The 11,592-nt window shown below is 30.2% G+C and overlaps 2 protein-coding genes across 2 annotated transcripts in view; one reads left to right on the top strand and one right to left on the bottom strand.

The window, feature by feature from the left end:
- The first annotated feature begins 1,866 nt into the window (after positions 1-1,866).
- LOC119838927 lies at positions 1,867-6,387 on the top strand. The gene is made up of 5 exons (XM_038365072.1): positions 1,867-2,240; positions 4,219-4,323; positions 4,537-4,698; positions 4,990-5,104; positions 5,435-6,387. Exons 1-5 carry the CDS (start codon positions 2,010-2,012, stop codon positions 6,145-6,147), a joined length of 1,326 nt encoding a protein of 441 aa, XP_038221000.1. The 5' UTR covers positions 1,867-2,009; the 3' UTR covers positions 6,148-6,387.
- Positions 6,388-7,425: 1,038 nt separating this feature from the next.
- The window catches only part of LOC119838908 (spectrin beta chain, non-erythrocytic 5-like), a 57,365-nt gene continuing 53,198 nt past the window's right edge, over positions 7,426-11,592 (bottom strand). Inside the window, exons 66-67 of the mRNA XM_038365051.1 lie at positions 9,227-9,317; positions 7,426-8,541 (exon numbers count right to left, since the gene is read on the bottom strand). Coding sequence (XP_038220979.1) covers positions 8,430-8,541; positions 9,227-9,317 — 203 coding nt within the window. The 3' untranslated portion in view covers positions 7,426-8,429. The remainder of the gene's footprint in view (positions 8,542-9,226; positions 9,318-11,592) is intronic.

Below are 11,592 nucleotides of genomic sequence, written 5' to 3'. Positions count from 1 at the left end.
AAGGATTGAGAAGCTGCTACAATCTCCACAATCTGTTACAATGTTAGAGAATGTGCCTATCTTGTGTAGATCCTCAATTAGTATTCACTTTGAAAATTGTGCGTACGAAAGAGTATGAAATTTGTAATTTATATAGAGAAGAATTTTAATATAAAATAATGCAGTAAAACAGCAATAAAACTATGTATAGGTACATACATAATGTTTTATTGATCTCTTTGTTCTAAATTGATAAAAGCATATACGATTTAAACAAAAAACAAGAGAGTTTCGTCAAAACAAAGAGATTTATATATAGTTTTACTTGTTCTAAATTTGTAACTTAACTTTTGCTTTGATTTTACATAAATACACGCGTAAAATTGTTTGTGTGTGACTTTACGTCGTGGAAAAACTTGATTCTTATAACGTAATTTATAAATGGCCCCAAGTTATAGGTGAAAATATTTTATACGATTCAAGGCCAAAAGTTCCGTATTCGCGTACGTTCGGCCTTTAAAATTTCTTTACTAGCGATTCTTCGTTTGGGTGTAAAGTGCTCTCTAGTAAGATATTTTATACACAAAACTTCGTCTAGAATCACTGTATATTTACAAAATTCGTTGCGTAGTTTTAAGCATAGGGATTAGGAAGCATCCAATATAAGGATAAGACAGCGGGAAGTGACTTAGTTTACACTATGCAGTAATTATAGCGGCGTAACCAGGGTTGTGATTTTAGGGGTTCAAAGTCCGAGATTTTAAGATATTAAAATTTATCACGTGCAGCCTAACTATAACTCTATTCCTTTTTATATACTCGATAAAAAATCCCAAAAATCTTTACGGATGTTTCACTTTCTTGAACCTCCCCACTTTAAAACTAGTCTGATTATTTATTTATTTATTTATTTATGCTTTATTGTTTTGGAATAATTACAAAGAGACTTAACCTAGGGAACATTATCACAAGTGGCGGTCTTATCGCTAAATAGCGATTTCTTCCAGACAACCGGTTGTACTGAGAGAAGTTAAAATAGAGGATAGGAGTAGATTATGTCATCTATCCTATACTACAACCAACCGAGTACTCTTAACTCCTTTTTGTAGCTGTAAAAAGTTCTCAAATTATACTAATTAAAGTACATTTGAATCGCAAACGCGATAATTCACACGGCTTTTTATGGCCTTGTATCCTTTTTAACACGCCACAGCCCACGTTTTATTGTTATGTTCGTAAAGATATTAGTAATAGAATAGAAAAGGATCCTTACTAATGTCATAAATGCATAATGTCACAAAGACAAACAAATAGACACACTTTCGCATTTGTAATATTAGTATGAATTATGAATAGATGTTGATGTTATGGTTGTATTTGTATTTGTAATTGTATGGTTAGCCAACTTTTTCTCGAACTCAGGAGAAATTGAATATTCTTACGTAAAATCTATCTTGTGCCATGTCTATCTTGATAAATCATTTTATATATAACTTTATATATTTAATTAAGTTTAACTACTCTAAATATGTTACAAGTAACACACTGATTCTTTGATATATTTCCAGGTTAGGATTTTTATTTAATCTGTTGCTTCTTTGTTATTAAATGAGTCTTACACATTCTTTAAATTATGGTGGATGCACTGTTTTCCATTCTATTGATGTTACATCCTAATTCGATTATAATTCGACGATAAGTGTAAGAACTAACACGTTAGAATTTAATTACGAACATTAACACAACCTTCCCCTTCCTGTAAATACGAAAAAGTTTGAACTCAAAGCATTTTTAGACGGAAACGGATATACCTATCTTACTTAACCTCCTTGAACAATGAACGCGCGGGAAACTATTAATTGCACAAAAACAGCATCCGTTTGTTTGTTAATTTCGTTTTCTCATCAGTATTCCTTCGTGTGTTCATTTAGAAATACGCATCCCATCATTTCAATGTAATTCGTTTATTAAATAACGTAAATAATAATTGTTAGTCATATTGTCATATTAGTTTAATTTTGGCGGCAAAAATGACAGCTGTCAAAGTTGTGACTTTCGTCGTTTTTGTGTTATCTGTTCAAGTAGTTTGTTGGACGGTGGATTTGTCGGAAATGAATAAATTAGATGCGGAAATGGTGACAACTGAAAAAAATGAAGAAATTAATGAGGAGGAACGTATGAAAAATGATATAAACGATGAGTATCAAACAACTAATAATTATGCTGAGGATTTAGAATACCAAAGTTATATGGAAAAACGGGTGAGTTTTTTTTGAAAATCAAAATGCTTTTATAGTAAATTTTATATTATAAATCTAAAATTTTATAATTTTTAAATTTTAATTTTAATTAAAATACACTACACCTAATTTTAAATTGTACGTATGATGACATATTTAATTAACTGATATTATTAGAAAAACATATATATCTTGCGCCCCGCGGTTTCACCCGCGTAAGTCTGTATCCCGTAGGAATATCGGGATAAAAAGTTGCATATGTGTTATTCCAGTTGTCCAGCTATCTACGTACCAAATTTCAATGCAATCGATTCAGTAGTTTTTGCGCGAAAAAGTAACAAACATACACATATACATACATCCATCCTCACAAACTTTCACTTTTATAATATTAGTAGGATTGGTTTGGTTTGGATTTAAGTTTAAAAAGATAAAAGCGAAAAAATTTAAAATATTTGTTAATTTTGTGTGTACTGTATGTGTTGAAACTGTGATGAGCTTATGATGAAATTAGCGTTATGTAACAAACATAATACATACTTATTAACCTCATTATTTGAGGAAATTACAAACCTAATATTTTCGCTTACGTTTATTATAACCCGGTTGTTGGTGTATAACATTTAAATCAAATATTTATAATAGGGTTGTTGGTGTACAACTTATAATTCAAATAATTGTATAACTTTTAAATCAACTTATTTTATGAACTTGGAAAAACGAGGGAAATATTTATTTCATTATATTTAATTACTACCTTGTACCTACTACAGAACTTACTTATATGAAATTGTTTTTGGTTTATTTATCTTCCACGCTCAATGAAACAACGCAGCTAAGTTAATTAGATTTAAGTAAGAAATTGAAATTTTTTCTATTCTTTCAAAAATTTCTCATTTATAAAGCATTTCAATGCTATAAAACTAAAAATTAGATTTAAGTATATATTGTTTATGTTTTCATAAAAAACGAATATATAAATAAATATATTATATCAATAAGATATATCGTTCAATGGCTTTTGCGTAAAGAAGTTATAAGAAGAGATCCATACATCCTTGCAAACCTTCGCGTTTATTAATAGGATCATAGATAATGTATTATTATACTATGCTAGTAGGATATATTAGCTCATCCTGTCATCCACACAACTTCGTCCGCAAAGAATATTTTTGCAAAATTTTCTTGTATTAAAAAAACTTACGAATCAATTGGCCGTAGTGTGATTCTAAAATGGTATAAATTTAACTATCCAACATAAAAAATAGCACGTTTCACAAACCAAACTAACGACTACTTATAAGTTTTTACTATTTACTATTTACGCGAGAGAAACTGTTATTAAAATTATATATAACATGATTGGCGCTACATAAAATTATTATAAACCAGCGCCTTTACCAGAAGAACGAACTCCATTAGAACCTCTTTTAACAAAAATGTAAAAAAAAAATAGCAATCAATCAGTGATAATTAACCAAAATACGTAGTTTCAGAAACTAGGTATTATATAATAACGAAGATTTTATAATCAGCATAGCATTAAACTCTAGTCATGCCATGCTATAGTGACACGCGATAGTATAGTACCTAAACTGTTGACTTATTATTCTGTTGATTTATTTTAACGTTAGCTGTTCAACTTGGCTTCGGTCATGGTATATATATAGTCTTTGTCACTGAGTGAAGTTGCAGCTTTCTAATGGTGAAAGAATTATTGTAATCGGTCCAGTAGTTTATGTGCGAAAACATTACAAACATACATACAAGAAGACAAATGTTTCCTCATTATAAAATTTGCATAGATAATCCGTAGTTACCGTCTTTCTAGGTAGATAATCTATCTAGCATCGCCTCTGTCAGAAATTTTTCTTGGCTTTGTGTATAACTCAGTTTTCAATAGATTGGTGTGAATTTGTTTTTTGAATTGTTATTGTTCCTCTTTAAGAATTTGTCGTACCGACCCAGGGATGTCGGTGAAATATTATTATCTTTTCAGATTCACGGGGTTCTCAACAATGGGAGTATATACCTGGACGGATTGCGGAAGGCGATGGCGCATTACCGCGAGACCCTTGAAAACTGCTCTACACTATCGACAACTGTGAGTTTTTTCGATACATTTCTTCAGGCCCTGTTCGGATATCAATATGTTCTGTCCCAAGTGAGCATTTAATCGGGATAAAAAGTATCCTATCACCCAAGTCACCTCATAGCCTGTCTGTATACCAAATTTCATCACCATCTGTTCTGTAGTTTTAAACGCGATTGACGGATAAACATCCACAAAAATAATAATTTAAAATGACTTCTCCAGCCTGCACCGTCCACCTGGCTCCCAGAGAACGGAACATATCAGCAATCTGAAGAGGACATATGTAGGAGCGTGTTAGCTGCCAGTGACCAAGTCACGAAGCTCTCGGAACTAGCTCTCTGGGCTACAAATGAGTTACGGGAGAGGAAATTCGCCAAAGACAAGGTGGGAATTATATTGAGTGGGTCTAAACGTAAAGGTAATATGCTGTGTATACATGAGGTCTAGCTCGGCAAAATACAAATGATGTGAACAACTGTGATAAAACGAAATAAATTTAGGGAAAATTACAGTTATTACTATCAAAACAGTCAAGTACTTTTTGAGATTATTTTGTAGAATTAAAAAAGGAAAAAATATTCCTATTCCATAATATATATTACATAATATAGGTATAAAATTCGTGAAAAGAAATTAATTTGCGAATGTGATTATAATTTATTTGCAAACTTTCAGGAATCTGCCCAAGAAGAAGAGGAATTACTTTTAAAATTGGCCTGGTTCTTGGACCAGTTAGCACAACTAACTGGATACGCACCAGATCCATCTGACTTCCAAACTACAACACTTGGTAATTAATTCTCACTAATATTACTCGGGATTTTTTTGCATTTTAAAAATTAACCCTAATTAATTGAAGTTTGGTGTATTAATTTATGGCTCTAAAATAAAGTCTGCTTTAAAAATTAAATTCACTATTTTATTGACCTAAAAACGAGATATTGATGTTTTTAACACATCACTATTTCATTTGCAAAACAATATAAAGAAAATAATATGGATATTAATAAGTTAAATTACTGATGTACGACGTGTAAAGCAAAATTAACGATATTTATACAAAATACAAGGTGTCTATAGGTATACAAAAAAAAATTTTAATGTTCTAATAATTTTTCAGAGTTTACAACCACAGAGCCTACAATAACAACAGACACTCAAACACCAACAACAGACACGAGTGACTTCGAAATAATGCAGTCTGTGGAAAATGGTCCCCCTTTATCAAAATTCGCGCCAAAAAATTTGAAAATTACAAAACGTTCCGTAGACGAAACTACAAATTTTATTAAGAATTACGTGAAATATAAAGTCTGGAACAGTGATAATGATAATGGAAACAGGGATGATAAAAATGACGATTCCTTTGATGTTCAGAATCATTTAAACGTGAAACCAATTCAAAAGCGGTCCGTATCGACAAAAAAAGCGACAATAATGCGCCCTCTTTCATTGAGGAACCTCTCAAAAATGAATTACAAGAGTGACCCAAAGAAGCGGGTTAATCGTCTGTTAAAAAAATACCGCGTGAAAGATAAAAAAACAATGCGAAAAATAGACAAGAAGATGGTACAAAAACGTTCAGTAATCTATTATAGCGACGTTATATCTAGGATTCCGGAGAACCCAATGCAAGATTTAAGTTATTATGCCAAGAGTAAGCCGGGGACTATAATAAATCCTTCATTTTCACAAGAGGATAACGTGTATCATACTTTACGAGAGCATTTAAATGTACACCATCTGGATGAAGTGAAAAGATTTGGCGCCAACGTGACAGTGGGAGTAGTTGCTTTAAATTTGGGAATAAATAAAACTTTAGCCGATTCTTAATGTAATGTACCTACGTATTTGTTATTGGGTACATTTAATAGAATTCAATAAGAAATTTAATAAATTAAGATTTTTATGTCGTATTGTGCTAGAAGTTAATGTGATATTAAATTGTCGAGAAAATTACTAAGTCCTACTTTTTACACAGAAACAGTCAGCTTAACTTCGACGTGTGTTCCATTTAACTTATAGCTCTCGATATAACGATAAATAATTGTCAGGCGGTGGGCAAGAAAAAAAGAAATACCAGAATCTTTTATTTTTCTGATTTCATATTTAACTTATTAAAATAAATATTTTATCTATGAAAATGAAATATTAAGATAAAAAGGTGTGTGTGCGATTCACACATGATAGAAGTGAAACTTCAATAAATCGTCAAAAGAATGAATAAAATAGTATGTATATTTCTGTCTCATTCTTTGCCAGCTTCATTCTACACATTTTAGTATTTCTGTCTCTTACCTGTCGTTTTTCCGTTGCATCAGGTTTGAAATCACAACGATTCTAAAGAAGTTTCACTTCAAAAAGATTTATCTTTTTTGAAACTTAAATAAACAACTTAAAAAGCTTTTATTTATTAAAGGTTATTGATACAGTTCTGTGTTTTTTTGTGTTCAAAACAAAGATTTTATATTTGAAAGCTGGTGCCTGCCATTTAAATTTGGTCAGTTCTGACAATTTGGCGGTTTAGTTACTTATTAAAAATGACAACATAATAATTAGTCTGTAAAAACATACTTCAAGAAGCTTTTATAAAATTAACTCTGTTTAAAATTTACTTGTAATGTATACGAGTATTATTCATTGTAAAATATGTTTATTTGAATTTAGCTTCTAATGCCATTTTTATTGACTTATTGAACTAAATGTGTATTTTAGGTTTAAGTCACTCTTAAATTAGTGAAAATGGTGTAATATCAGGTAAAAAATGTTCATGTAAATACTAAGCAAACAACTAAGAATAGGATTGATTCTGCGTCATTTTGTGACATCACCTATTAATTATGAGTCATAAACTATCAAACAAATAACGTTTGTATGTTTGTTTAGATAGGTGCTCATGCGGAATAAAATAAACAATTGTAATGTAAAAAGAATTGCTAAGAAAACATTATTTTTAAATGAAATTTGATACAATTTTGACTCATAAAGGTCATTGTATTTCCTATTCTTAATTGAATCAAATTGAGAAAGTATAAAATAATGAGATTTGAAAAAAAAAAAAATTAAAAAGTAAGCATAAAATGGAGATATTTAAGTAATAAAACGACCAAAATTATGCAAAATATATATTTCATACATCAAACTTAAAATAGTAACATAATGTAGTACACTTACAATATTAAGGCAAAATTGGTCCAAAAGTTAAAATTGGTCTTCTATGGTCATTTTCCATACCAACGACCTATCATAATAAACGTGATTACGCTAAATAACAAATTACGTCCTACCAACGCCTTTTATTCTTTCAATATTAACAATGATTCTGTTATTAGACAAATAAAGTTGATTTTTGACACATTTATTTTTTTATTTCTATCTCCTTTGCTTGCTTCCTGATATAATATGTATTCAAATCACGCCGTCCCATTCTATTGTATACTGTTAGAGCGAGACAGCATTACATAGCGTCAGCAAAAAATTGTATAACGTTCATAAACTTGGGAAAATCAACGTCTTAACATAACAAGGTGGTTATATTGTACTTTATATTAAAAAATATATATTCACGAAATGTGGAAATAATGAAAAATTAATAATATTAAATTAATCATTAAATTATATTTATCCGTTCATCAAAACACCAGTTATGCGATAGAAATGAAAGAAAAAGTTTACAAGTTAAATATAATATCGTTGAGTGATGTTAAATAAAAATAATTATGCAATTTCATATTTAATTAAATACATTTTGTAAAAATCAATTTTTTGCAATAACTATTTCTTCAGAATGCTTTGGAATGTACTGGCAGTTAATAATCGCTTTAAAAAATTGGTCCCAATGTTTCTTTGTGACATGAGGAATGTAAAATTGATCATTACGATAAAAAAATATATAAATCGCCTAGCGCGAAAAAAGAAAGATAATAAAAAGGCACATACATAGCTTACAGACTAAACTATATCTACATAAAAGGCACAAAATAGACAAGATTTCTCGATACGGCAACACCGACCGACGGTGTTTTGACGCATGTCAAATTTTTACATTTCGAATGACGTGCGCGTTTCCCGCCTTCTAATTTTAAGAAATAAATAATCGTTGACAATAATATCGATTACATATGACTCTGCGGTCTCTTCTTCCTGCTGAACAGGCCGCCGAACACACCTTTCTTGTCTTTCTTCTCTTTCGTGCCGCCCACCGACAACTCCGATTCGCCAGATGACCTGGAATTTGACGTATTGTGTAATCACTACATAGTATAAAACGAAGTCGCTTTCTCTGTCCCTATGTATGCTTAAATCTTTAAAACTACCCAACGGAATTTGATGGTTTTTTTTAAATAAATAGAGTCATTCAAGAGGAAGGTATATGTATAATAGCATCTATTTAAACTACTCCGAATTTAACGCGAGCGAAGCCGCGGGAAAAAGCTAGTCTTTATATATACATACAAGGTGCACCCGGCGCGCGTTGCTACGCCGTACGATGAGCATATTGTACAAACCTCCGTGGAAAAATACATGCATAGAGCAATTTTCATAATAATCGGTCCAGTAGATTTTCAGTTCATTGATGACATATAGATAAAAATTCATTTATCATAGACAATAGAATAGATAAATTACTTGTCACTTTGTTTGTCCACGATGCACTACGACGAATAATGAAATAGTACAATCTTATCCACATTCAAATTTAATGAAGAAAATTTGTTGCTATTGAATTATATAAAATTATGTATAAAATGGAATATTACTAGAAAAATAAACCTAAAAGTTTAGTCTTAATTTTGTATCATTCAAAATCCTTCTAAAACAAATTGATACTTTTTGCATAACACGACCTTTCAATGGCCGCATCATCTCATTTCAACTCTACACTCTCAGTGTATCTCTTCCCATCTCTCACCTGGAAGCCGGTCTCTGGTCGAGAGCCGGTGAGCCGCCGCTCCCAGCCACTGACGCCGGCCGAGTGCTGTTGCCGCTGTTACCGCCATATGCTGTTTCATATAAAATATAGAATAAAATGTATTATTTGTACATTACAATTATTTTGATAGCAACTATCATATACGTCCGTATACGTCCAAATAACTGGTAATTTTAATAATAATTGGTAATTTTTTTATAATTTAATTTGACTTAAATTAAGTAATTAAGCACCAGTGATTTACAACTTATTTAATTAACAAATCTTGATATATCTTAATTATAATAACAAAGATAGAAACCATATTAATTTCAAAAGTATTATTTGGACGTATTCTATAATGTTTCTACATATAAAACACACATACAAATATCTATAACACCTACTTAAAGAAACACGCAAGCAAACTACACCCAAAAGCAAAAACGAATACACACACAGATAAAATAAACTCACTGCTATACAGATATCAGTGAAATATTATGCATGTTGTCATAGAAATCAATAATTTACACAGATATTTAAAAAAAAACAATAATTTGAAAATATCTTAATATTTTTTTATTACTAACTACTTAGCTACAATAACTATATAATTTTATCTTTGCGTGTATTATTTCAATACAAAATAGGTTAATCCAACGAAAAACACACATTCCTCGACTAAGTTATCGAGTAAGTCATATCAAATATGTTATGTTTACCATAGATACTATATTATAATTTACAATTTTTGAAGCCTATTTATGTATAATATACTAAAATAAAAATTAAAATAAAAGAACACTTATTATATGAACACACCGCAATGCAAGCACAATAAATGCAGTTTTCAATAAAAAAATAAACATTTTATAACTTCTAAAAAAATATGCATTTATTATGCAAGTATCATAAAAGCTACACCCCGCACACCATAATAACTTAAGAATAAACTTAAATATTAAGCTAACATAAAGCACAGCTAGTAAAGTAACAGATATATAATAAAATACATTTATGGCAAGTTTCACAACTTCTGGATAGTGTCTGTTAAATTTATCTATCAGTTGAAATGATAATATACGAAAATGAACGACAAAAGCATTGAATGGGCTGACTATCAGGGAGTCGTGTAACTGTCCCTTAAAATATGAAATACATCTATCTACATTATAAGTAGTCAAGCGAAAAGGCTTCTAAATCTAGTGTTGCCAGAAAGAAAAAAAAGCTTAAAATAGAAGAAAACAAAATAATTAACTATACTGGCAATATAAAAATAAGTCTACCACAAAAATAATTTCCATGAAATCATATAAATTGTATGTATTAAATAAACCATATATATTTGATGAATTAATCATGCCATAAATTGTTTTGTTATAAATTTTACAATATCAAAATGGGTTAAGCATTTTTGTGGTAAATTATTGATAAATCAACAAAGTGGTATACATACAATGAACCTTATGCAGTACGTATAGAAGATGGCTCGGTCCTTTACGCAGCAGTATAATACATAATTCAGATAAATACGCTTTTATAATTACAATAGTTAAAGACATTTAAAGAGAAAATATTCATTAAATACGGTGAGATTGTGTATCGAAATATGTATATAGCGCTTTCAGAGTTTTTACAAATGTCCCAACTACGACCAAATTTAAATGGGACCACAAGCATTAGCTTTCAAATAAAAAAGAATCATCAAATTAGGTTCACCCAAAAAAAAAAAAAATTGAAATACAAAACACCTGAAGTCGATAAAAAAACACAGGTATTATGTAATCTTCTTTCATCTATGGGGGCATCGGTAATATATTAAAAAAGGGCAAATATTTCAACCAATACTATAATATTTATTATCTTAGCGTATTTAATGATATTTAAAAATTAACAAATGTGAAGAAACGACAGTCATAGCGACACTCTATATTATATAAGCTATCCAACCGCTAAATATTATAATATATTCTTATTTACATAAATATTATTAAAATTGAATAAATATATACGATAGTAAATACACACAGCTGATAAATATATTTTTGTTAGTCAATCGACGTGGGCACAGGACAATTATCGATGTAAAATCTATAAAGTAACTATCGGAAGAATAGCGTGAATCAAGTTTAATTTACTCTGCAAAAAAAGGCCAAGCTCAGTTTAAAAAAAAGTAATTTTTTGAATAAATGTCTCTTTATAATAATTTTATGTCGATTCAGTAGGTAGGTAACCGGATTGAATGATACTAATACTCACATTCCCAAACCAAAACCATCTAAAATTGAGAAATTTTGATTACTGTGGCAGGATCACGGGTGGCCGAGAGGCTAGGCGTTGCTACGGTTAGGCAAGATACGCAG

Source organism: Zerene cesonia, unplaced genomic scaffold (assembly GCF_012273895.1).
Source record: "Zerene cesonia ecotype Mississippi unplaced genomic scaffold, Zerene_cesonia_1.1 Zces_u006, whole genome shotgun sequence".
Taxonomy (NCBI): Eukaryota; Metazoa; Arthropoda; class Insecta; order Lepidoptera; family Pieridae; genus Zerene; species Zerene cesonia.
This window is presented reverse-complemented; position numbering and strand designations above follow the sequence as displayed.